The sequence below is a fragment of the Rhinolophus ferrumequinum genome, chromosome 5 (genome assembly GCF_004115265.2).
Source record: "Rhinolophus ferrumequinum isolate MPI-CBG mRhiFer1 chromosome 5, mRhiFer1_v1.p, whole genome shotgun sequence".
Lineage (NCBI taxonomy): Eukaryota > Metazoa > Chordata > Mammalia > Chiroptera > Rhinolophidae > Rhinolophus > Rhinolophus ferrumequinum.
In genome coordinates this window covers 86293690-86320936 of record NC_046288.1, presented here as the reverse complement: position 1 = coordinate 86320936, position 27247 = coordinate 86293690, and the positions used below count along the sequence as shown (strand labels likewise).

The following is a 27247-nucleotide window of genomic DNA, read 5'->3' as shown; positions in this document are numbered from 1 at the left end:
AGAGAAAAAATTTTTTTTAAACAATTTGACTTTATCTCTAGAGCAAGTAATTTGTAATCATAACCCATTCGAGACTTATTGTATGTAATGTCTCTCCAGGAAGTGAATGTCACAGACGTTTCCACGTGTGTAAACAAGGGAAACACTAAGGGGGTCTCTGCAAGGTTTACTGCCACCTGGTGACTCCTCCACTCCGTCAATCTAAAAACCTGCCTCTGTTTCTTATGCTGACTTGTCAGAACCTGAATTTGCTTATCTTCAAAATATGGGTATACAGAGGTTTCCTTGTAAAGCCGACTTGACAAAAGTAGATTTTGTTTCATTACTTTCAGGAAAGTATGATTGACTTATTTGAATAATTTTATCTATTATTTTTGCATAAGTAATACATTCCAAAAGGTAAAAATTAAAATTCTCTCTCCCACTCCTTTCTCCTGAGGGCCTAATTCCGTCCCCGGAGGCAAGCACGGTTTTACTTCCTTCTTGTGAATCCTTCCAGATATAATCTATGCATATATGAAGATAGATTTTAAATTACTTAAAAGCAAAAGTATTTCAGAAGAGTAGCTTTGAAAGGTTCTTAGCATGCTCTGAAGTCAGTTGCTTTAGGCTTGATTATAGTTTTTTTTTTTTTGAACAGGACTTTATTGGGGAACAGTGTGTACTTCCAGGACTTTTTTTTTTTTTTTTCCCCACGTCAAGTTGTTGTCCTTTCAGTCTTAGTTGTGGAGGGTACAGCTCAGCTCCAGGTCCAGTTGCCATTGCTAGTTGCAGGGGCCGCAGCCCACCATCCCTTGCAGGAGTCGAACCGGCAAACTTGTGGTTGAGAGGACGCGCTCCAACCAACTGAGCCATCCGGGAGCTCTGCAGCAGCTCAGCTCAAGGTGCCCTGTTCAATCTTAGTTGCAGGGGGCGCTGCCTACCATCCCTTGCGGGATTGGAGGAATTGAACTGGCAACCTTGTGGTTGAGAGTCCACTGGCCCATGTGGGAATTGAACCAGCAGCCTTCGGAGTTAGGAGCATGGAGCTCTAACCGCCTGAGCTACTGGTCCGGCCCTTGATTATAGTTATTTTAAATAAAATGCATAAATATATTTTATGTACTTTGCTATTGAGAAAGCAGGTATTCGTAAATTTTGAGTAAACAACTCACTGCTTACAATTTGAATCTTGGCATTCAGATGCTTCAGCTGAAAAATCCATTCCCCACAGTAAGTTTGGCCAAAAGCAATTGAGAAAGTACCTGTTCTATTTTTATGGCTCTTGCTGTCTGTGGTGTGGAACTTTAGTGTCACAGCCATGGGTGGGCTTCAGCTGAAGTATCTGAGTGCCTGTTCTCTGACTCAGCATATAGGATGCAGGGGTCCTGGGTGGGCCTGCCGTGCAGGGAGTGCCAAAGCGTGGGAGAGTCCTCGACTGCAATTATGAAGCAGTTGACATTTGCCTTTGGCACTTTCTCATTCAGATTCCCGCCAGTTTTCCCTTGACTTTAATTATTCACTCATCAGTAAGTATTTACTGACATCTAATGTGTGCCAGGCACTGTTCTGATAGGTGCAGGGCTACAGCAGGGAACAGATAAAGCTTCATTTTAGTGAGGGATGTAGACAATAAACAAGTTAGATCAGTAAAACATACAGTGTGCTAGATAGTGACAAATGAAGGAGGAGCAGCGGAGGAGGGAAGGGAACTAGGAAATGCCTGGGATAATAAGGTGTTGCCATTCTAGATAGGGCCCAGGAAGATCTGCTGAGATGGTGGCTTTGGGGTGAGCACCTGAAGTGAGCCCAGGATATAGCCATGAGGGTGTGGAGGAGGGGCATTCCAGGCGGGAGGCAGGTTCATAGCCCCCCTGTCTGAGGCATAGCAAGGAGGTCAGTATGGCTGGTAGAATTAGTGAGAGGGAGACTTGGTAGGAGGTGAGGCAGGACCACACTGGATCCTTGTAGGATAAAGACATTGATCGGCCTTTGTTCTAAGTGACATAGGAAGGCATTGGAGAGTTTGGTCAGGTCATGGGAGTAGCAGGATGGCTGCGCACAGAGGGAAGGGGAGCGTGGGCAACAGCAGGAAACCAGTTAGGAAGCTATCCCAGTGTCAGGTGAGAGGTGATAGTGGGTGCTGTCAGGATGTTGGCAGTGGTGAGGTGACTGAGAAGTGACTGAATGTGGAAGGTAGAACCAGCAGGACCTGTCCATCTCTGCCTGCTAAGCCCCACAGCGTCTCCTTCGAGCTGGTGTTATCAGGTAGGGCCGTATTCAGCTGCGAACCACAAGTCCTGCTGCAGTAGCTCAGACAGGTACCATAGGAGCTTATTACAAGACAAGAACTTGTCTGTTTGCGGAAGTTCAGCAGTAAGACTAGGGACCCAGGTCTTAACACTTAGTTTGAAGTCCTCGTCCTCATTCTTACCCATTGTTTAGTTGGGTTATTTGTCTTTTTATTGTTAAATTGTAATAGTTCTTTATGTATTCTTGATACTAGACCCTTATCAGATGTATGATTTGTAAAAACGTTCTTCCTTTCTGTGGGTTTTCTCTTTACTTTCTTAATAGTGTCCTTTGAAGCAGAAAAGTTATATTAAAAAGTTAATAAAAAGTGTTTAACAATATGAAGTTATTTTCGATGAAGTCCAGTTTTCTGTTGTGTCTTTGGTTGCTGTGCTTCAGGTGTTATATTTAAGAAATTGTTGCCTGGTTCAAGGTCACAGAGGTTTATTATTTCTGTATCTTATAAGAATTTTGGAGTTTTATGCCTTATATTTAGGTCTGATCCATCTTGGGTTAATTTTTACATAAGGTGTAAGGTAAGGGTCCAGCTTCATTCTTTTCATGTGGAAATCCACTTATCCCAGCACAATTTATTGCAAAAACTATTCTTCCCCCATGGAGTTGTCCTGGCACCCTTGTTGCGAACTAATAGCCCATAAATGTATGGATTTATTTCTGGACTCTCAATTCTGTTCCATTGGTCTATACATCTGTCCTCTACTAGTGGTACAGTCTTGATTACTGTAGCTTTGTATCACAATTTGAAATAGTGAAATGGCAGTCCTCCAACTTTGTTCTTTTTCAAGATAGTTTTGGCTATTCTGGGCCTCTTGCATTTCCACGTGAATTGTAAGATGAGATTGTCAGTTTTTACAAAGAAGCCAACTAGAATTCTGGTGGGGATTGCACTGAATCTGTAGATCAATTTGGGGAGTATTGGTGTCTTAACAACATGAAGGCCTCCGATCCATGAACGTGGCCTACTTTTTCTGTAAACTGTCAGATAGTAAATATTTCAGGTTTTGTGAGCATGTCTGTTGTAGCGACTCAGCTCTGCCATTGTAGAATAAAAGCAGCCAGAGGCAGTATGTAACTGAATGAGTGTGGCTGTGTTCCAATGCAATTTTATTAATGACTTTGAAATTGGAATGTCATATAATTTTTACATGTCATGAAATAATTATTCTTTGTTTTTTGTTTTTATTTTTTGGGAAAGTGGGGTGTCAGCCATTTAAAAATGTAAAAACATTTCTTAGCTCATAGACTGGCCCAAAACAGGCAGGCTGTCGGTTGCTCGGCCCTGGATTAAGTACGATAGGGACCACGTGTGGGAAGCAGTTCTTTTTCAGTTGCTTTTCATTAATAGTTAAAAAAGTTGTAAAAGTTACACAGGTCCATCATAAAAACATCTTCAAACGACACAGAAGATGAAGAACAGAGCCCTTCTCCCAGTCCTAGTCTCGTTCCCTGAAAATAACATTATGAAGTCTTCTGTCTTCTTCCCTGATTTTTGTAATGCAGATACAAGCATGAAATGGTCCTCGTGTTGTTTGCACGACTGAGCTCAGACTCTGTCTGCCCACTTCGACATTGTGCCATAGCGGTACATGGAGACGCTGCTCCTTCTGTTCCAGACCACACCATACAAGCGAGGCGTTGTCTTTTTGTGGTGGCAGGTCTGGCCTTCAGTTTGTAAAAAACGCAACATCCGGGAAGTGCAATAAGAGGAGGTGTGCCTGTTGATTGTTGCTAATTGCTATACAATAGTATAGCATTTAGTTTTAAAAGAGGACTTTTGGAGATGTCAGGGCCAAGGTCACACATTGTCCTGGTGTTCAGGTGGCCTGGAAAAATAACAGCGTAAGACACTGACTGTTTAACATTGTGTTAAATGGAATCTTGTCGTGGGAGACAAGAATGCAGCCGAGCCTGCTGCCCTCAGGGCCAGCACTTCCTGCCACACGGAGCTTCTGAGAAGGGCAGAGCCTCTGCCTGGCCTCAGACCTCCTCAGTCTGCACTTAACAGGTTCTGCCAGCAAGCTGCGTGCATGTTAACGCTTGAGGAGCAGTCCTGGACGCGCCCTGGCCGCCTCTGTTAATAGTGCTGCCAGCGTTCGGGAGGGGGTCTGACAATTAAGTTCACGAACTTGTTGCACCGATGTCGCTAACCTTCTTTGATATCAGAGGGATTATTATGAATTTGTACCAACTGGACAAACAGTTAACCAAGTTTACTATTGGGAAGAGCTGAAAAGGCTGCGTGAAAAAGTCAGACAACCTGAACTTTTCGCCAACCATTCAGGCTCTTGCATCACGACAATGCACCAGATCACAGGGCACTGTCTGTGAGGGAGTTTTTAGCCAGTAAACAAATAACTGTATTGGAACACCCTCCCTACTCACCTGATCTGGCCCCCAGTGACTTCTTTCTTTACCCAAAGATAAAGGAAATACCGAAAGGAAGTCATTTTGATGACATTCAGGTCACCAAGGGTAATACAACGACAGCTCTGATGGCCATTCCAGAAAAAGAGTTCCAAAATTGCTTTGAAGGGTGGACTAGGTGCTGGCATCAGTGCATAGCTTCCCAAGGGGAGCTATGTCTTTGAAGGCAAAGGTGACCGTAGTGATATTCAGCAATGAGACATGGAGCATTTTTTCTGGGATGAGTTCGCGAACCTAAGGGTCTGTCCTCATATGTCCCCATGTAGCGGAGGCAACATAACTTCTGTCCTAGGGCCATTGAACATTTATGTAGCTGCAAAGTAGATTGTAACACTGAGGGTGAGCTGCGGTGGGCATAAGAGCTCCCCGCCCCTGGAATGGGGACTTCAGGAGGTTTGGACTCGGTGACGCGGACGCATCCCCAAAGACCCGTCATTCCCAGGCCCTGTCCTGGGCCCTGGGATACAGCAGTGCACAGGACCAATGGTAATAAACACTATGGGGAAAAACAAGATAGCATACGGGGAGAGGCCTCGCAGTTTTCTTTAGGGTGTGTGGTACGCTGACAAGGTGACCCCAGTTAGAATGGAGGGAGCAGGCCACGTGGGCACCTGGAAAAAGAGAGGTCCAGGTGGAGGGGGCAGAAGTAGCCGTGCGTTGCACATTCATGGATTAGCCAGGGGCCCGATGGCTGAAGCGAAATGAAGGGCAGACAGAGGAGACGAGGTTAGAGGACTGCGCGGTTAGAGATGAGGGTCGGCCACGTGGGCTTGTGCACCGGCCTAACGACTTCCGGCTGTACTCTGACCGGATGCGTCCTGCGTGCTATGTGTTTATATTTCTAAAGGATCACTTTGGCAACACCAAATGAAACTGGGTCACTTCATCATTGCCGGTGTGACTGTAAGATGGCCCAGCGACTGGGAAACAGCCTGGCAGCATCGTGTAGCACTGAACATACTGTTCCTGTATGACCTGGCGGTGGCACTCATGGGTTTCTGTCCCAGAGAAATGAAGACTTATGTTCACACAAACACCCGGACATAAGTGTCTGCAGCTTTATTCATAAAAGGCAGAAAGTAGAACCAACTTAGATGTCCTTCAACGGCTGAATGAATGGTTGAACTAACTATTCAGCAAGAAAGAGTGAACTTCTGATACTGCTTAGATGAATTTTGAGGAGATTACACTCAAGCAAACAGCTGGTCCCTAGAGGTGCCACACTGTGACCTGTTGACACAATGTTTACGTAATGCCAGTTTGCTGAGAGAAGACTGTAGGTGAGTGGCTGCCAAGGTTAGGGGCGGCGGTAGGTGAGGTTCTAAAAGGGTACCCTGCCGCCTGTGCTGCTGGGAGCGTTCTGTGTCTTGACCATGGTGGGCATACAGATTTGCACATCGGGTACAAGTGTGTAGAACTAAATGCACACGCAGATGAATAAAAGTAAAACTGGAAATCTGAGATCAGCGGATCGTATCACTGTCAATACTATAGTTTTGCAAAATGTTGCATTGTGGGAAACTGGGTAAAGTGGACACTTCTACATGTACCTCAGTAAAAACTGCACTTCAAATAAATACCGCGCTGCTGAACAGGGAGCACAAAGGAAAGCTGCCGGAGGTGGTGGGGAGACATCGTCAGATCCTGGATCTCTGGAGGAAGAGCTAACCAGATTTACAGATTTTTGAAAAATTGAGATTAGGATTCATATATTATAAAATTTACCATTTGAAAGTGTACAGTTTAGTGGTTTTTGGTATATTCACAGGGTTCTGCAACCATCACCACTTTCTGGTTTCCAGAACATTTCATCACCCCAAAAAAAGCCCGTCCCCCTTAGCAGTCACTCCCAGTTTCTTCTCTCACAGCACCTGGCAACCACTCATCTATTTCTGTCCCTGTGGATTTGCGTGTTCTGGACATTTCTTATGAACGGAATGGTATAGCATGGGACCTTTTATGTCAGGCTGTTTCACGGAGCATCGCAGATTGGTGTTTGGGTTGTACTTTGTTAGTAATCGTTACTGTACTCAGCTCACTAGCGAGAAAGGCTTTGTTTTAATGACTCTTTTCCTTGATACAGACTGTAGAGGGGGGAAATCTTAGACCCTGTTTCCCCTAATCAGCACTTTTATTTTTAAAATTAGGTATGAGACTTAATTCCAACATGACTTTTGGTGTCCCATTCCTTAGAAAAATCTTTCTGAGAGAGGCACGCTGTCCCGTGATTATAGCATTTGATGGGAAATGGAGAGCAGTGATGAGCCAACAGAAGACGGGGGTGCTGCGCGGGCCTTGCAGCCTCCGGGGCTCAGTCCCCCTCCTCCCTCCCGGCTTTGCCTGTGTTGGCACCCCCACCCCCACCCCACCCCCGCCTCAAAGGTGCACGTGAAAGTGCTTGTGAGCACGAATAGCAAGACAGGTGCAGGGGAGTGATTGTTTGCGGTTTGCCCTTCCTAGGGTGGTCCAGGCCGCTCTCCTGTTCACTCAACCTGCAGTCACGTTTTTCATGACATAATCTTAACATCATTCTAAAAATAACAGTTTATAATAGATGAGAGGGCTTGAATTCCCATTTTTAGATTTTCATAGTTGTTTATGCTGCAGGGCCCTTGATTTTTCTGTGCCGCTCCTCCCAGCGTGTCTACGTGCACATTGCTTCATTGCGCAATGAGGGGGCTGACTGAGCTTTGTTTTTATTTTGAAGGGGAAGTTAAAATGCCTGCTTTCCCGAAAACGGTTGAAGAGTCAGGACTGTTGGAACCCTGTTCATCCAGGCAATTACTTCCCAGAGCAGAAAGGTGGTTCTCTTTTTTCACCGTAATTTCCATACTTATTTTCACGTAGAACGAGTCAGCTTGACCTACCGAGTTTCCCCGAAAATAAGACCTCACTGGAAAATTAAGTCCTCCCATGATTGTTCAGGATGACATCCCTGAACATAAGCCCTAATACGTCTTTTGGCGCAAAAATTAATATAAAACCCGGTCTTATTTTTGGGGAAACATGGTATCAGTTCACCAATCCAATTAAATTCACGGGGGAAGGAGCTAGTTGAGGTTTTCTTAAACTTCCAAGTTTGCTTGGACGAAATAAGATAGGAAGGAGGTGTTTCAAACAGGGACCAGGGAATGTACAAGAACTGAGTTTGAAGCTGCATGACCAAAACAAGGGAGTTACTTGGGGCAGCCAGCATTTTCTGAAGGTTCCGGAATAGTGACCTAGGAGGGAGGGTGGAAGTAGCCTGAGGCCTGGCTAAATGGTGTGCAGTCTGCGGTATTCTGTCTTTGGCGGTCACTGTGACAGCCTTTCTCAAGTTCTGGCTCGTGGGGACGGCACAGATAGGTCTTGATGACAGGCACCGACCTTGCAAGCTGGTGCAGTGGCGTTTACTGGTGACCGTATTCTTTTGGTGTATCACACACATGAAGAGAGAGACAGTTCTTTTTACAGCTCATCTTTGTATCTGTCACTTCTAAGAAGACAGAGAAATGCTCCACGCGCCCTGCCAGTTCTCCGTCAGGCATGTGGGTAGTTAGTGTGAAGGGCTGACTTTTACTCTCTTTGGTACCCTGGTGGCTCTACACTGTAGTTTTTAACCACACAGGTAGTTGGGATATTGATGTGCTCCTTCTGTCAGTACTGTCTCTGAAGTCCAAGGAGCATTTTCTGCTTCATAAAGGCTCAATGATGCAGCCTGAGGGGACCCTGGGAGTCATCTTGTTTGGGACAGGTCCTTCCCCACCCTGGGGCAGACTCCCTCATTCTGCTCGGCTGACTCGTCACATACAGTGAGGCCTCAAAGTATTCTCCAGGCTGCGCTCTGGCACCCATGCCACCTGATAAGGGCCGGCACACCCAAGACACCTGGCTACCCCCCTGCTTTAGCTGTGCCCCTTCAGTGCCAGCTGGGGATAGTAGGGCTCACGCTCACTGCATTTCGGCTTGGGGGGGGCGGGGACACCACAGGAAGGAGGTTCTGCTTAGTTCTGACTTTTCCAAAACCTCAGGTCATGAATACTTCTGTTCTGGCCACTGGTACATTCTGAGGTCCACTTAGGTAGTATTTGTCAACCTTTTTCTCATTCCCACTGCCCTAAGGACTTGTTTTAGACACAATGTAAGATGCAGCCAAGGGCCTGGCTATGTGAATTCAGTTCATTTAAGGCCTGGGCACAATTTCACTTTAGAAATCAAAGAGTAATGGTGGGTAGGCGAGTTAGTTTCTTCCTGAAATTCTTAAATTTGCCAGTGTCCTTTAGTTTTCTTGACTGTCGTAGACCGGGTAAACTCTAACCTGCTGTAACAGACTTTGGTATGATGGTTTAACGGAGAGAACACTTTCTCGTTGTTCTTAAAACGAGGTGTGATTTACGTCTAGTGAAATGTACCCTTCTTACGTGTGCACTTCTGTGAATCTGTACAAGGACAGAAAGAAAGCCGTGTACGATGACCAGAGTCGAGGTTTGGAACAGTTCTGTCACCCCCATGCCGCGTGCTGTCAGCCCCTCCCCCACCCCTGCAGATTCCTGATGACTTTTGGTTCCTGTACCTTTGTCTCTTCCAGAATGTCATATAAATGGCCTTATCCAGTGCGTAGTCTTGAACCTGACACATTGAAGTTCACCCTTGTTTGTGTTAGCGCCTTGTGCCTTCTTACCGCCGAGCAGGTAGCTGTGGGCTGGCTGTAGCGGCTGGTTTCTCCATCCTCCAGGTGAAGTGAGGACATGGGGTTGTTTCCATCACAGTGCTTTTGAAGGGCCAGGGGCCTGCTTCTGTGGCACGTAGGGACGCAGGCTCCGGTCATGCAGTCGTCTTTCTCTGTATAACCAGCAAGTGGCTGTTAGGCGTGTTTGTTCCAATTGGAGGGAGCTCACAGGGAAGGTACCCAGGGCACGCCAGCCAGGCAGACGCTCCGCACCCCCTTCCGTTCGTGTTTCCTCTGGGGAAACGCAGGCCTGTGTGTATCCCTAGCTCCGGGGGAGCTGGGCAGTGGAACTTCTGAGCGGAGGCCTGTGTCCAAGAGGCCTGTGGTGGATGGCGAGCACCCTGTGGTGTAACTGACCCTTCAGGGAAGGACCCCGGTGGGAGCACCATTCATTTACCATCCACGCGATAGCGGACTCTGCCTGGGCGGTCACAGGGGAGCCCACTCCACTCGCCAGGCGAGCCTTCCCATTCAGGCCCTGTGCCTGTGGCTGTTCTTTCGGGCCCCCGACTTCCCCTTCGGAGGTTCTCTCTTGCCCATGTCCTGCCCTGGCCACAGCTGCAGTGCCTCTTGGAGGATTTGCACACTTCCTTCAGGCACACTTTTTGGAGGCTGAGGGTTGCATTAGGGATTAAATAGTCACGGCGGGGGTGGAGGGGGGAGTATAGGTTGGATTTTCCCCCCTTTGGTGGTAGAATTCCCTCGAAAACCTAGTCGTTTTCTAGTTTAGTTCTAGTCAGTACCACGTACTGGTTACTGCACTCAGATTCTTTTTTTTTTTTAATTGGAGAAGGGGAACAGGACTTTATTGGGGAACAGTGTGTACTTCCAGGACTTTTTTCCAAGTCATGTTGTTGTCCTTTCAGTCTTAGTTGTGGAGGGCACAGCTCAGCTCCAGGTCCAGTTTCCATTGCTAGTTGCAGGGGGCGCAGCCCACCATCCCTTGCGGGAGTCGAGGAATCGAACTGGCAGCCTTGTGGTTGAGATCCCACTGGCCCATGTGGGAATCGAACCGGCAGCCTTCGGAGTTAGGAGCACGGAGCTCTAACCGCCTGAGCCACCGGGCTGGCCCTGCACTCAGATTCTTTTGTGGATGTAGTTCTTCAGCCTGCTGTATGTTTTGGCTTCCTCTTTGGATCTTCCCTGTGCCTGAAGACACCTGAAGCCATAGGTTTGGGTGGCAAGCGAGCGCTTTAATCTGATCTCAACCTGGCTGTTTTGTCCTTTTGTTTGGCTGAGAAGTCTGAATAGGAAGCCTTCGAGAAAGGCTCTGCGCAGGAGGCTTATTTCTATCAAAGCTGTTTGGAGATAGAGAAGCGATGGCCATTGTCCATGTTTTATACCCAGTAGAGAGCACGAGGGCCGTGTGGTGAGCAGTGTGATTGGAGAAGGGCAGGCGGCGAGGAGTACAGAGCAGGCACGGTGTTACTGTACTTCCTTGGATCGCGTACCCCTCCGTCGCTGTGGCTCGGCTCACTCTGTTCACACTGCAGTTTCTCCTCTGAAATGGGAAACACAGTGTGTCCGCAGCGTCACCTGACTGCGTGGAGCCGTGCAGTTGAGGAAGCCCGGGGTTGAGCTCATCTACATCCCGGTCCTGCGCCGCCCCCCCCCCCCCTGCCGCTGCCCCCCGCAGACTGTCTGGTTTATTCGCAGTTGTCACGAAGTGCTTGAAGGCATTACGACGTGTAGACATCCATGGAGGGGGTAATTCAACACCTGTTCACTTCCTTTCCTTCTTTTTTTTTTCTTTTAGAAAGAAAGAACTCTCAGCCACCAAGAAAGACCGTGTGAATCATTGTCTGACAATATGTGAAAACATAGTGGCTCAGTCGCTCAGGTAATTACACTTTGAACTTTCTAGTGAAAATAAAAATTTGACATATTTCAGTTCTTAAGCTGGAATAGTCTTTGTCCCCCCAGTTGTCTTAAAGCCTTTAAAGGACCCTTGCCCCTTGTTTCTGGCTGTCCAGACTCTGTAGCGAGCAATGTTTTCTTTCTGTAATCTTACAAAAAACGCTTGTAGCCATTATGCTATTTGAACAGCATGTTTATATTTAATGAGCACTCTTGGTAACTAATCATTTAAAAATCACCTTTTGTTTGCTATTTTTACATTACTTGAGTAATGGGAACACATGAGCCTGTCCAGTCAGCATATCTTTTCCTCACTTCTCTTGGGCACTTCTGCCCTTTGCCCACCCCTGGAGGAGTCCCCAGACGCCCAGCAGTGCCCGCTGACCGAGGTCGGCTTTCCTTGCTGGCTCGTACTTCCGGGGTGAAGTGGCACCTTTTGTAGCTTCTTTGCTGATTCTCCTCATTCTCTTTGCTTTTGACTGCCTGTCTTTCTGCCCATTGTCCCTGGGAGCTGTGGAGGGGAAATGTTTTAGGCCTGTTTCTAAGGCTGAGTGGGAGACATAGTTGACTTATCAATTCTCTTACCCACATGGGCATGTGTGAAATACCTCCTTGCCTTTCTTCCCTTGGAATAAATAATTCCTGTTATTCTCCTGCTGGAAGCTGGAAAGGGCTCTTTGTAATCTGTTAGGAAAAGCTCTGAGAATGATAATCTTGATTTTAGTTCTAACAGAAACTTGGTGACTCACTTATTTTAATGATATCTGGCATTTGTGTTTTATACTTTCAAAGTGATTTCACATCTGATCTGTCCTTGTAGTTAACTCATTCCTGAGTGTGTCTAATGCGTGGACGGTTTCTGTCTAATTTGTAGAAATCTTGTGGGAAGAAAATGTAGTAACCAATGAGAATATGTGCTGAAAATGAAAATATGAAAATTCTTAGCATGCTGTTGTAGAAAACAATGCTAGGATACAAGTAGGGGGAAAAGGAGGAAGGTTTGAATTTCATCTCTGCTCCTCCTAGCTGGCTGATCTTAGGTCAGTTGAACTCCTTGGAGCCTCTGTTGCCTCATTTACGAAATGGAAACCCGCACTGTAGGGTTCTTGTGGGATCAGGTGACCCGTGAAACCCGGGACCAAACCATACAGATATATTCATTAGCTTCCTGTAGTGATGCCTCCGTCCCATAACTTAACATCCCATAACTTAACGGTACTTGTGTGTGGAATGACTGAAACCTGACACACTGCTGCCCCCTGGTGTCGCTTAGCTTTCTGCACGTGATCTCCGCCACCCATTTTACTTTGCAAACCGCTGGCCCCAGAAAACAAGATCTCTTCCAATCTGAGTGCTTTGTGCTTTATGTTTCTTTTGTTTCTTGATAATTCTTGATGGAAGTGATGGAATGTTGGCTTAGCTTCACATATTAGTAGAGTATATTGAGATATCTTAGAATTGATTTGTGGTTCGGTTTGCCATCTAAATCAAAATAATAGTTGTCAATAATTTTTACGTTAGTGTATATTCTGTTTGTATGGAGTAATGTTGGTAGTCGTTAATTTCTTGTTTTACAGAGGAGCATGTTAATAGGACAGTTTATGGGTTATGGACCCAGAGAACAGGTTTTTAGTATCATCAGATCAAAGAACAATTTATTTTAAGATACTCTCCATACTGTGCAGGAATTTGGGAGTGTAGAGCTGAAGTGAATATTTTATATACATGCAGTGTCTTATGAAATCTTGTTGACTGGTATTTCCTGTGATCTCTCCTTGAGTGTAACTACATCTTTGGTATGTTCTTATAGCTTCTGTAATTTACTAACCTTATCTCCAGTGAGGTTATTTCAGTGGCAGCTTCTGGAGTTTTCAGTGTGGGAAGTCATCTAAAACTTCATGTGTATTTTGACTATGCATCTACTTCAGCTCTGAGTTTGGTGGTCTAACCTGCTGGTTCCTAAATATGGACGAGCATCAGAATCACCTGGGATATGTGTCAAAAATACAGTAACGGAGATACCTCACTGCCCTCTTTCCTCAACACACTTATACTATCTGTCTGGGTGAAGTCTGGGGATTTGCTTTTAACAAGTGTCCTTTCAGGCATACCTTGGTACCTTCATCTAAGCAAGCGCACTTTGATAAGGTGGTTGAGTAAAAATAAATACACAGAAATCTGTGGATTTCTCCTGTGTTAGCATAAGTCAGTTAGACAGTGTAATGGTTCAACATCCCATGCATGGTAGTATCAACATGTACAATTTCAAGGAATTGACAAAAAATATGCCAAAACTACTTAAAGACTGGTATTAACTTTTCTGAAGGGTGTACATGACGACTTTCCGTCCTAGGTGGGAAGACTTTTTCTTATCAGAAGTTAAATTTCCTTTAAATTATTTCATAAATGTAAGAATGATCAAAATTCTAGTAGGAGTATTTTTGAACTTGTTCATCAGTAAGAATAAGTATTTAAATGTTTCCAAGAAAATCTGAAACCATCAGTAATAGGATGAGATCTGTATGTGAGGTTGAAATAGCAATTAGACATTAAAGAAAATGTAGGATAGGAAATTCCAAAAGTGTCTGTGTGTATCTGTATGTGAATTTATGGTAAAGATAACATTTTGTATTAGTAGGGAAGTGATAGGTTATTGAACCAACTGACTAGTTGGGGAAACATTATGTTTCTACCTCAATGTTGCAAACAAACATCAATGTCAGATTAATTACTTAAATGTAGAAAAATGAAAAATTACTATAAAAAGAACCTATAATCTTAGGCTGAGGAAGACTAGCAAATAAAGGAAAAAATTGCTTTAACTGGAATACAGTTCAGTATGTCAAAATCCACCTTAAACTCAAAGTAAACTCAACTTGAGGAGGAATTGACAGCTTATATACCAAAGGTTTAAAAGCCTCTGTAAAGAGCAATTATAAATCATTAAGAAAAAGATTATCATTCTAATTGGGAAATAGGCGAAGACCATGACTAGGTAGTTTAGAAAAGAAGAAATATGACTGGACCAGTAAACATAATAACATTTATTTTGTGCTTCCTGTGGAAAAATTTTCAAATTTACTAGTAATCAATAGAACGAGACTAACACAAAAATACAGCCCCTCATTTAACGACAGGGATACGTTCTGAGAAGTGTGTCCATCGTTAGGCGATTTCGTTGTTGTGCGAACATCACAGAGACGCACGCACCCAGGTGGTGCAGCCCACCACTCACCTAGGCCGTGTGGTACCGCCTGCGGCCCCTGGCTACCCGCCTGTACTGCCTGCTCCTGGGCTGAATACTGTGGGCACTGGTAAGTGTTCGTGTATCTAAACATAGAAAAGCTACAGTAGAAGTACAGCATCCAAGATCAAATGGCACCTGCAGAGGGCACCCACTGTGAGCGGAGCCTGCGGGACTGGCAATGGCTCTGGCTGAGTGAGTGGGTGAGCGGGGAGTGGACGTGACGGCCTAGGCCGTGCACGACTGGAGACTACACACTGCACACTTAGGCTCCACTAGATTCATTCAAAATATTGTATTTCTTCCATAATAAATAAACCTTAGCTTACCGTAGCTTTTTTACTTTATCAGCTTTAAAATTTTTCTGACTTTTTAACTCTTTTGTGATAATACTTAGCTTAAAACACAAATACATTATACAGCTGTGCAAAAATATTTTCTTTCTTTATATCCTTATTCTATAAGCTTTTCTCTAATTTTACATTTAAAATTTTTTTTTCACTTTTTTGTTAAAAGCTGAGATACACACACACACCTTAGCCTCGGCCTCCACAGGGCGCGGGTTGTCAGTCTCACTGTCTCTACCTCCACATCTGTCCCACCGGAAGGTCTCGGGCAGCAACACGCGTGGAGCTGTCACATCCTGTGACAGCACTGCCTTGTGGAACACCTGTAGGACCTGCCCGGCTCTTCTTGAGGGGCCGTCACGCTTTTCCAAAGTATGTCCTTGGCGGCCCGCTTGCTTTGTTTCTTCATCGTAGATTTGCTTGTGAACAGATAACGCACCATCAGCATCCCTCTGTTCACGAGAACCTTCGGTGTTGGGTCCAGGTTTTCGGACTTTTTAAGGAGCAGTTGAGGTCTGCAAATGGCTCCGCTGACCCCTTCACTGGATTTTCTTGGAGGTTCTTGTTCTTTTGCAGTTTCCTTTCCTCTCCTCAGCTGTGTGCTCCTGTTCCCATTCCGACTGCCCCCCATAGTTGCTTCCTCAGGAACCCCCTCGAGGAGCTCCCCAGGGCCATCCTCATGCACACCCAGGCTGCAGTCGTTCGCCATCTCGGCCACAGCCGTGGTCATTTCTGCGGCCTTTGCCCTATGATGTCACCAGGAAGTTATCAGCTCCAGTGTGCTATTAAGGGACCTGTCATGTATGAGGTCTGTCGTTGACTGAAATGTCATCATGCACGGCACATACTGTCAGGACATTTTTTTACCTGTAAAATTAGCAAACATCAAAAACTACTCAGGATTTTGACAACGGTGATACAACCTTCTTAAAAGGCAGTTTGGCAAAATACAAAGCTTTAAGCTTCTCTGTGTATGTATCAGCAGTTTCGTTTCGAGCATTTATCCTTAGGAAAGTGTGTAATGATATCGATGGAATGGTATTCATCCTGTTAGAAAATTAAAAATAATCTTAATGACTTACCAGTAGGTGAATTGAAAAATTAAGATACATTTATAAAAGGGAATGTTAGTTAACTTTATAAAAGATGATTTATAGATGCGTATATTTGTGACCAGAAAAGATATTAACAATATTAAAAATTAAGTTAAAAAATCATGAAAGATTTTTGCTTCTGGCTAAGTAACAATGTCAGGATTTACCTTCCTGCCTAAAACAATTGATACAGATAAGTATATGTAACAGTGTTTTTCAAGGCCCTGGGCATCAGGCAAAGAGTAACAGGGATCCTGGACCGAAGGAAAACTAATGCCGGGAGTCCTATGATGTCCCCAGATTACTGCCTGGCGGGAGTTTCCTGGCCATGACAGGAGGGAACCCCCAAGCACGCCTCAGTGGCTGCTGAGTTGAGGAGATAGCTGGGGGCCCTGAGAGGACCAAGGGGGCTAGAAACCACTGGGGAGAGTGCTGGAGAGAGAGCTGCACAGACCATCTCGGGAGACCTGCAGCGGGGCCCTCAGTCTTCACTGAGCGCGGATGCTCACAGGACAGGATAAAAGCACCTGCAAGGGTCATAAGGAACCCACAGGTGCGGCGAGAGCTGTTCCTGTTCACACACAAAGTCGGGACGTCAGGCTGCATGGGACCGTGTTTGGGGCACTCTGAAGGGCCGGCGGAACCACAGGGCTGACGTTCCCTAGACTGAGATGCTGCTTAGCTCCTGCCTAGTGAAGCTGAACAGCAAACCCCAAGATGGTCAGACTCTTTCATAGTAACGTGATGCATCCCAGAGCCAGGTGCAGGAATATAGGAATTCCAAAGTGTACAGCAGCTGGCAAGCTCAAAGTCATCTGGCCCGGCACGGGATAAAGGTAACCAGGAATGGATGAGTTGCAGTGAAACTGGTCATTGGAGCTGACCCAGAAATTGCACAGATGGTAGAATTTATACACGGAAACATTAAAACGGTTACCATAACTATGTTTCATGTGTCCAAGAAGACTGAATGTGTTAAATTCAGACAAGTCATAAAAAAGACCTGAATTGAGCAAAGGAAAGAGTGACCGTGGATTTCTCCCTGGAAACCACGTATACAGATTTCAGTGAAACATCATTTGTACAATAAAAATCTCTCTGAAAAGCAAAGGTGAGATAAAGGCTTCTTCAGACACGTAAAAGCTGAAATGATTGACGTCCAGCAGGCAACCTCTCTAAGAACTATGAAAGAGTGTTTCAGGGAGAAGGAAAACGGGCTTGGATCTATGCCAAGGATTGACGAGCACTGGAGATGGTAACCACCTGGGCAAACACAAGACTCCTTATTTGTAATCTTTCAAAATTACTTGACTGTTTACAGCACAAATAACCAGAATGTGTTTGGGGGGAGTTATAACACGTAGACGTAAAATGTGTGACAACAGTAGCATAAGGAAGAGCAGAAATGGAAATATACTCGTGGGGGGCAGAGTACTGCCTCCTCCCCGCAAAGACACCAGGTCCTTATCCCTGGAATTCTGTGCGAGCGTTACAGATGCGATGAAGGATCTTGAGATGGAGAGATCATCCTGGGTCGTCCAAGTGGACCCTAAACAGTCCCGTGTATCCTTATAAAGGGAGGGGAAGGGGGTTTCACACCCACACACGGGTGATGTGAGGATGGAACAAAGGCAGGTTTGAAGATGTTGGCCCTGAAGATTGGAGTGCCATGGCCACAGCCCAGGAATGCTGGAGCCACCAGAGCTGGGAGGGGCACCAAGCCGTTCTCCCCCGGAGGCTCGGGAGGGAGCATGGCGCTGCCAGTACCTGGAGTTCAGCTCGCTGATACTCATCGTGGACTTCCGGTCTCCTGAAATGTGAGAGAAGAATTCCTGCGTTCTGAAGCCCCCGGTGTCTAGTAACTTGTTACAGCTACCGCAGGAAGCTAATACAATACCTTTTGTTAGTTTCGTGCGCTGGATGTGAAGTGGTATAATATCACTGTAGATTGTGAGACATTTAAGACATAAACTATAAACCGTAAAGCAACAATTAAAAGCAAAAGAAAAAGTTATAGCTAATAAACCAAAAAGGAAGATGAAATAGAAGCATAAAAATACTCAACCACAAAGAAGGCAGAAATAGGGGAGAAGGTACATACAAAGCGACGGGACAAATAGGAAAGAAACAGTGCACTGGTCGATTTCAGCCTGGTTACAGCAGTAGTCCCAGTAAATGTGAGAGCTCTCAAGGCGGGGGCCAAAGCAAGACCTAGATGAAAACCTACAAGAAAACCATTTTGAATGTAAAGACACAAATAGGTTAAAAGTCAAAGAATGGAAAGTGGTTTGCCGGGCTAGTAACACTGATGGATTGAAAGCCAGATTGGGTGGCTGTATTCATATCACAGGCTGTTCCAGGGGCAGGCTGCTCATTCATAGTGACAGGGACATCAGTTGCATCAAGTGGGTATAACGGCCCTAAATGTACCTACCTAAGGTCAGAGCTTCCAAACCGATAGAACTGCAGGGAGGAAGAGACAAAGCCACAGTCAGATTTCAGCAGCCTCTCTCCACAATTCTCAGAACACGTAGACACAAAATCTGGATCTAGAAGACTCGAAAAACATTGTCTACCCCCGTGTCCTGGTTGACATTTGTAGACACCCAATGCAGAACAACAGAAGACACGTTCTTCTTGTGCTCGCGGGGCGTTTGCCAAGGTAGGCCAGATGCTGGGCCACCTACCAGGTCTCTACGTGAAAAAGGCCTCAGCTCACGCCAAGTCTGCTCTCCAACCTGCGTGCAGTTAGGCTGGACTCTGTCACAGAAAGATAGTCTGGAAAAACCCCGAATGTGGGAAAGCAACACATTTCCACGTGGCCCATGGGTCAAAGAAAAAGTCAAGGGAAATTTGGAAGTATTTGAAAATAAAAAAAAGATTTCAATATGTGTGACATGCTGCTGTGGCACATTAAAGGGAAGTTGATAGCAGTAAATGCCATTTGAGCAAAGAAGGGGGGTCTCCAGTCAGCGACCTCAGCTTTCATCTTAGGAAACTTGAAAAGGTAGAGCAAATGAAACCTACATTTACCAGAAGAATGGATATAATAAAGACAAGAGCGGAAGTTGGTAATATAGAAAACAGGAGTATATAGTAAATCAATAAAACTGAAAGGGGGTTCTTTGAAAGTATCAGTAAAATTAATAAGACTGAACAAAGTGAAGCCACAAATTACCAATATCTGAATGAGGGAGATGATACTAGGATAGGTTGTAGAGATATTCAAAGGATTATAAGGGGATGGTATGAACGACTCTGTGCCAGCCAGTACGTTTGACACCTTCGATGAATTGGATAAGTGTCTTGGAAGAATTTCTAAAGCTCTCAAGAAGAAATAGACAACCTGAATATTCCTGCACCTGCTTTATTAAATTAATATTTAAAGATCAATATCTGATTTAGTTACTGGAGAACTTTTCAGTATGGTTGGAAGTAGTATATAAACCTTTCTTCTTTTTTAAAATCAGATATAATTGACAACACTGTATGTTTGAGGTGGTCAGTGGTTGGCCTGATACGTTTATGTATCGCAGTATGATCACCGCAGTAGTGTTAGCTAACGGCTTTATCAAGTCACAGAATTATAATTCCTTTATTGTGTTGAGAACGGTTAAGATCTAGATTCTTAGCAATTTTGAACTTTGTAATAATACGGTGATGTTGACTGCATTCACCGCTGTGTGTTGGGTCGTCAGGACTTACCTACTAGTTGCAAGTGAACCTACTTTTTCAACTGAATTTTATGAAGTCTAAAGACAAAGTATTTCTGATGACAGTTTTGTGTCTGAGTTGAGATGTGTTATAAAAAAGATTGTTATATATCTCAATAATTTATTCATATTGATTACATGTTGAAAGAATATCTCGGCATTGGGTTAAATGACATATGTTATGAAAGTGATTTTACCTGTTTCTCTTTGACGTGTCTTCTGGGAAGTCTGACATCACCTCCCACAGGTAGCCCATTATATTTCTGGGCACAGCCCTGCTTTGAGCGTGTTTGGGCGCAGTGCCAGCCTCTCAGGGACCTTACGTCCTTAGTCCTTTCTGCACAGCTGCATTCCACAGAGTTGAGGTCGGAAATACTGCTGAGTGACACATTTTGTTTCTAGCTTCTTTTGTTGATCGCTGCTTTGTCTTTTGCTTTCTCATGAGTCAGAAGGCTCATGGCTCTTCTGACTCTTGGTAGGAATTCTGATGTAGCGAGAAAGGGTGTGGGGGTGGGGCTCCATTTCAGAGTAGCCAGACGGAGATGGTGAAACAGCAGTCTGACTCTGACTTTCCCGCTCAGCAGCGGATTCAGGGGCTGTGTTACGGGCCTGCTGTTCTTCCCAGGGTGTGAGGTCAGTGTCATGGGCGTGGCCCAGCCAGCTCTGTCTAGGCTGTTTGGATCGCAACAGCCTCACGGGATGTCTCATTTAACATTTTCAAGTCGTTCACAAACGTTGCATAGACTACACTTTTTGTGAGACAGAGGGAGCGACAGACACACAGCCTGACCAGGGCCATGTTGCGTCTAAGTGAAATATGGTCGTACTTTGTTTGTTACACTGAAAGCAAGATTCAGAAGGAGAGAAGAGTGAGACTGGTGTGCTTATTTTCAAGCTTTGGACAGTGTTGTGAGAGTAACGTGTGGTCGAGAGCAGATGGCCTTCTGGGATCGGAGTATCTGAAGCAGCGTCTCTTTTTTTTAATTGAGTGAAATTATACAAAAAGCAGTGTCTTTTTAAGACTTTTTAAAAAGGAGATTTGTCTTACAAATGCAACCTTTTTTAAAAAAAAAAAACTTTGAAATTATAGAATAGTTTTAAATTTACAGAAAAATTACGAAGATAGCGTAGCGAGTTTCCACATGCCCTTATCCGGTCACCTGGTTATTTGCATCTTACGTCACTGTGGTACATTTTTCCCAAGGACTGAATGACTGTCGATGTGCTGTTACCCTTAACTTCTGTGTAATGTCCTTTTCTGTCCCAGACTCTGTCTAGGAGGCCAGACACCCCGCCACACGCCATCGTCACGTCTTCCCAGGTTCTTCTTGGCTATGACAGTCTCTTCTTTCTTCACTTAGAAATTCTCCAGAATTTCAGAAACTTCTGGGCATTGCCGTGGAGCTTTTCCTGCTGTGCAGTGATGACGCAGAGTCAGATGTCAGGATGGTGGCTGACGAATGCCTCAACAAAGTCATCAAAGTAAGAGCCCCATGGACAGGTTCCCCGAGCTGTAACCGGGATAGACCAGCAAGGTCCCTTAGGGTGTCCGCATGGGTTTCGTCTGTGCTGTGTGCTCTGGAGGCACTCAGCTGTCTCCCAGCCTGCCTGCTGCACCTGCGCATGCGTGGGACAGGGTGGTGCTGATGGTCGCCCACGGGTGCTCTTAGGGAAAATGTCCCTCCAGGTACCACCCTCTGTTTGGACAAGGCCCTGAGAAAGCGGGAGCTGGGGGGGGAACAGGTCAATGGAACTGTCTCGGTGTCTGTAGCCTCCCTTCCTTCACCTCCTTTCCTTTCTCTGCCCCTCCTAAGATTTGGGTCAGACAGTACCGTTTGCAGGTAAAGATGTGACTTCGACAGTAGGTTAGCTGGAGTTCGTGTGACCTGACTGGGAAGCAGGGAGTTCCTAGGAAAAGGTGCTAAGCCAGAAAGCTGAAGCCACATGGGTGACAGGTGAGGTAAGGAGAGCGCAGGGCCACCTCTCTTCTGGTACTGCTTCCTGATGGCCAACATCACAGAGCTTTCATCTGCTGTCCCCTTCTCTGTCTTCTGCTGCTTCCTCAATAATCCTCTGTGTGTTGGAAACTGTCCTGTGTTTCTCAGCCTGCCCTGCTGCCAGTGTGTCCCCAGCCTACCCTGCTCACCGTCCTCCAGGCTGCCTTTGAGTTAGTGGCTGGGCCTTTTGACTCACGTGTCCAGACTTGGCCGTCGTTCCTCCTGTAGCTTCTCGTTCCTCCAGCACGAGAAAGCTTCTCTGACGTAGCTCTTGACACTCTCTCCGAAACTGAGTCTTCATAACAGTTAAGGAACAGGTGTACCTGTTCCCTTCTTCGGAAGGACCCTTGTTTATTGCATCTTCCCAGGTTTTCTTCTCTTTCCCTACCTCTTTGAGTTCAACCCTGAAATTCAGATAAGGCTTTGGGAAGAGGCTGCATCTCTTCCTTTTCCTAGTGATACTTCCCTGAGCAGGTGGGCGTAGCTTAGTGGACTGTTTCCCTTCTTGTTAGGGTCTTGAAAACAAAACTGTTCTTTGGAGTCTTCCCAAGGGCTTTCTCTGGAGAGTGTCCTCGTAGTACGCTGGCCAAGAAATGATCCCTCCTTCTGCCCTCGTGCGTCCAGCCTTCCCCTCGTGGGCAGCTGGTCACCTGTGACTCCTGGGTGAGGAGATGAGGCCTTGTGCCAAGCACGTAGAGCATGTGTGCGTTTGCAGTGTGGGGAGCTGCATTTGAGGCTTGCCTCTGCCCCCCAGCTGAACCACTTGGGGGTGTATTTAATTCTGTGAGCCTCAGTTTCCTTAACTCAGAAGGGAACCAGACAAGTTTTCCGTGCTGTGTGTGTGTGTGTACCAAGTGCAGTAAATTATGTGACGTGCTTGGCGTCATCCTGGCCATTTTTGGTCCTCAGATTGGTAAGAAATACTCTAATCGATAACGAGATTCTTACATTCTTCCCCAGAGATTGAGGGGCACGTGAGTGCACCAGCTCTCCATTTTCTGTCATGTGGCTCCACGGTAGCCTGTTGCCCAGGGAGTCCTTCCTGTCTGCAGAACACTGTTTCTTGGCCAGCTGTGCTTTCTGTGCTCGGGACACTGGTTTCTCTGTGGCCACAGGATTCTAGCCCCGTCCGTCGGGAGCAGCCTGAGGGAGGTCTCTCTTCACCTGGAGGTGGTCACCTGGCCTTCTCCCTCCTCCCCGCCCTGCTTTCCTGCTTTGGCTTGCATCCTGCCTCCCCCAGTGATGTCACGGTTTTCTCCTTGTCCTCCAGGCCTGGTGGTCCATTGGTGACACTCACGTGTGCGTGGGGTCCTGCTGCCTGTCTGCGGACAGCCTTTTCCATACACTTCCTTCTTCCCAGGTCCGAATGTCCTTGGTGCTTTTATCAGTCCCACTGGCAGGACCAGGCTGGGCGTTCTGATGTTTTGGCTCTTGTACTTTGATCCTTAGAATCAGAAAACCTTAGCAAACCACCACAGGCTGCTTTGGTTCTCGGCAGGTGGGGGTTAGGGAGGACAGAATGCTGTGACCCAGCCTGCTCTGGTTGGTCATGTTAGACATGGACGTTGTTCCCTTCGAAGCCCGTCTTCAGAGACCTGTGTCTGAGAACTGCTGCATAGGACAGCAGTGTGTGTGTTCACGCATTCGGGGCACGGCCCTAGGTTATAGCTCCAGGCCCCGGGTTCCCTTCTGGCCCTCTCCCTGCTTCGTCCCCGTTTCCTCCTCCTGTTTCTCGTCTCCCAGTGCAGAGATGCCAACGTCTCACGTTATGCCCCTGAACGTAAGACAAGGCCAGTCTCTCTCAGGCTCTCCTTTCTGTGCAAAGTTGGGCATAACGGAGCTTGGCTGTGCTCAGATTTCTGCTTCCTCGAACACTGTGGTCTTCAGGTCAGCAGGCTGGGGGTGGGAGCAGGGTCTGGCTAGACGTGCTGTCCCTGTGACGGGAGGACGGGCTTGGGAGGATGGGTGGCCCTGGGCGCGGTGTCAGGGAGGGCACGTAGGAGTCGGGTCCTGGACTTACACGCTCTTCTAGTGAGTGTCGTCACTGCTCAGTCGGCCAGGCTCTGTGTGGCCCAACAGAGGGCACGTTTAGCTTCTCGCATGTGTAGGAAAATGCCCTGGGGATCAGACGCAGCCCGACCGTCTGCTCCAGGCCTCAGGTCCGGTACAACCTTGTGTGGGCAGCGTGTTTGTACCGAAATCACTTCATATGCGGTATAAACCGTCTGCTCTGAGAGGGATTGGCTGCACATCATGGCAGTCGGGAGGCTGAGAGGATTTCTGGCTGGAGAGGTAGAGAAGACCTCCTGGAGGCGGTGGCTAGTAGATGAGCGACGAGATTCTTAACCACTGCAGCATCCGGCCTCTGGGGCGCCAGGACTGTGGGCATGCCCAGCGGAGGGCTCCTTAGGAAGAGAAACGGGTGCCCATGGAAGCCTGCCCGCCTGGGAGGGAGAGAGGTGCGGAGCTGTGGGGTCCGGGGGTCACGGAGCCATGGGGCTGGGAGCATCAAGCACCAAGGGAGGACAGGCGAGGTCTGCCTGGCAGAGCAGGGGCTCTGCTCTCATGCGGACACCCCCTGCCGCTGGCCCTGCGTCTTCAGGGCGTTGCTAATGTTGGATCTCCCACCCCATGGGAGATGAAAGATTTTCAATGAAGAGAAAACTTTCTGGGTGTTCCTCACTGACTGTTATGGTTTTCGTGTAAGAGGAGCTTTATATGGATTTGAACCATGTGCCATTTAGTTTTGATATTGTATAGTATTTGACTGTAAAAAAGTGAAATTCTTTCAATTTTTTGTTCAGGTGAATGACCTGTATCTAGTTTATCCAATCACTTCCTGCATATCTATGCTTTTTCTTAATGAGTAGGTTCTTTCTTGGTTTAGTTGCCATTAAATTCTACTTCGCCCAAGATGGAAATTGAAGTTGCATTTTAGCTTTCTTTAGAACTGCTGATGGACGGTGCCTTCCATGACCAGCTCTCTTGTATTTTGTTGTAGGCTTTGATGGATTCTAATCTTCCGAGGTTACAGTTAGAGCTCTATAAGGAAATTAAAAAGGTGGGCCTTTATTTTCCATTGTTGAAAAAGGTGGTGCTTCCAATGTATTGAGCAGTATGTGTGAGCTTTTATCTTACATTTAATGAGTAAAAATGTTAGAAGTTAAAGCTGTTTGATAAAGTAGACTTTATTTTACTTTTCTTCAAAAGGTTATTCTTCATTATTTATTAGATGAGATGGGAATTTTACATAGTAATTTATTTTTTGTATCTTTATAATTAAGCCCACTAGCCCTTAAAATTTCTAAAGTAGTTATACATTTAAATGGCCTTTTGTCTGAAATAGAAACTAGCAGTGAACAAGATGCTTTTGTTGACATGAAGTCACCTTGGTGACTAGTATCCGTGACGTGAACGTAACCCTGCTCGTTAAATCCCCTCAGAACGGCGCTGCCCGGAGCCTGCGTGCCGCCCTGTGGAGGTTCGCCGAGCTGGCTCACCTGGTCCGGCCTCAGAAGTGCAGGTACGTTGTACGCTCTGGATGGTGATGGCGATGATGGTCATTATTTTGCTGGGGCCCAGCTCCTCAGGTTCTGTCCTTCTCAGCTCAGATGTTACTTCCTCACAGGTCCTTCCTGTCCTCGTCTCAAGCCGCCCACCTCTGCCCGTCAATCGCAGCCGGTGACATCCTGTTTATTTTCCCTTCGTCGCACTTACCACTCCCAGAAATAACTTACCACTCCCAGAAATATTGTCGCCCACTTTATGAGTGTGCTCGTTCATTGTCTGCCCCAGCCTGCCCCCAGAGACGTAGGGGATGTATCCCTGGGGATAGTGGGCTCTTCCTGTCTGTCCCGCACTGGGAACTGTTTGTCTACATGTGGTAGTTGCTGAAAAGACACTTGTCAGGTGGCTGGAGGTTTAGTCCCACCCTCATCACTGTTTACCATAAGAATTCTAGAAATACTTGCTTTGGTCTGTTACCTGAGTTTAAAATGTGAACGTTAAACTGCAAACCAAGTTCTGACTAGTTGAAACAGTTCTATCTGAATGAATTGAAAAGCAAAAGAAAGACCACAACTTCCAACGCCTACCTTCTCTCCGTAACTGTCAAAACGTGCTCTGGCCACCGACCCTGGGCTGTGGGTCCCTGAGGGGCTGGTGGAGTGGCCCAAACCCTCACTATTAATATGAAACAAGGGTTTAGTCCATTCAGTGGGACTTTAATAAGAATCTTATATGGCTGTTGATATGCAGTCACTAAGGAAATTTCTTTTTATACAGCCTTTTGCTTTTACTATCCTTATTTTGAAAAATTTGTTATATTTCTAAAGTAATACATCTCAAGTTTTCCACAAAGCAGCCAAAGTGACCTTAAAAGCATGATTGGTCCAGTTGTTGCTTTGCACTCTTGACTCACTTCCCAGAGTTGTTCACGTGAAATCAAGACTCCTTCACCACAGCCCAGGGAGGGCTTGCCCCGATGGCTCCGTCACCTCAGGCACTCTCTGTGGACTTATTGGCCTGATTTTACTTCCAGCAGTCAGGTTTCCCTTCCTCTTGATGGCCGCTTTATTTTTCTCCCAGAGGTTGTCTCCTCAGAAAGGCAGGCGCAGCCTCACTAAGAGAGTCCGGTGTGGATCCGCTGTCGCAGCGCCAGCCGCACTCACCGTGGGCCCAGGCTTTTTGTGCTTCGGCGTTGTCTGTCCTCTGACTCCCCTCTCAGCCCGGCATGGCCCATTCCCTCTCTCATCTCGAAGGCCTGACTTACTTCATTTGAACATGAAAAAAATTTTTTTTAATGCTGCTTTTCCATGACAGCTTTATTCTCATTTCTTAACACTTATTTTTAAAATGGTGCTTTCTTATATTCTGTATTAGTTCCTCATTTAAAATATGAATATTTTAATAACTATGATAATTTTTAAAACAAGCTTTTGAGAGTCCTCTGGTTACAGGAGAAAGGAAGGATGAGTGTCTTTCAGCATTTGAACTTCTTGTGTTCAGTCTCCCGTTCTGTTATAATAGCTAAGGCTCATCCACTTGCCATTGAGGACTGGTTGGCACGTGGAACTGGCTTTTCTCCAGCAGGTACTAAACTAACTGCTTCTGTTTCTTGCTGAAGCAGACCTGGCAGAGTAACCGTGTTCCTCTCTCTACGCAGGCCTTACTTGGTAAACCTTTTGCCGTGCCTGACTCGAACAAGCAGGAGACCCGAGGAATCTGTCCAAGAGACCTTGGCTGCAGCGATACCCAAAATTATGGCTTCTTTTGGCAATTTTGCAAACGACAATGAAATTAAGGTATGATTGTTACGCTGAGTCACAGTGTGAGAATGCGTCTGGTGGCGCGTTGGGGTTTTTGGACAGGTTGCCTGCCATCTGCCGTGCTGCACGATTTAGGTTGGAGTCTTTGGCGTTGTTTTGAGGCTCACTGAGAGCTTCTTTCCACTTGTGCTTTCTTAGTGGGTGAGGAGTGGGAGAGGGGCTGGTTCATACACGCAAATTCACAAGGCGTTGCAGAGCAGACTGGCTTTCCATGGTCTGGGCTGGCCCCTTACCCTGGCTGAGG

General features: G+C 46.2%; 1 protein-coding gene across 3 annotated transcripts in view; it reads left to right on the top strand.

The window, feature by feature from the left end:
* The window catches only part of HTT (huntingtin), a 118966-nt gene that overhangs the window by 1707 nt on the left and 90012 nt on the right, over positions 1-27247 (top strand). For 2 of the 3 annotated variants that reach the window (XM_033106781.1, XM_033106782.1), the window contains exons 2-6: positions 11181-11264; positions 21041-21161; positions 24678-24737; positions 25120-25199; positions 26841-26979. In XM_033106781.1, coding sequence (XP_032962672.1) covers positions 11181-11264; positions 21041-21161; positions 24678-24737; positions 25120-25199; positions 26841-26979 — 484 coding nt within the window. Of the gene's footprint in view, positions 1-11180; positions 11265-21040; positions 21162-24677; positions 24738-25119; positions 25200-26840; positions 26980-27247 lie in introns of those variants that run through there. The other variant, XM_033106783.1, reaches the window with a different exon arrangement.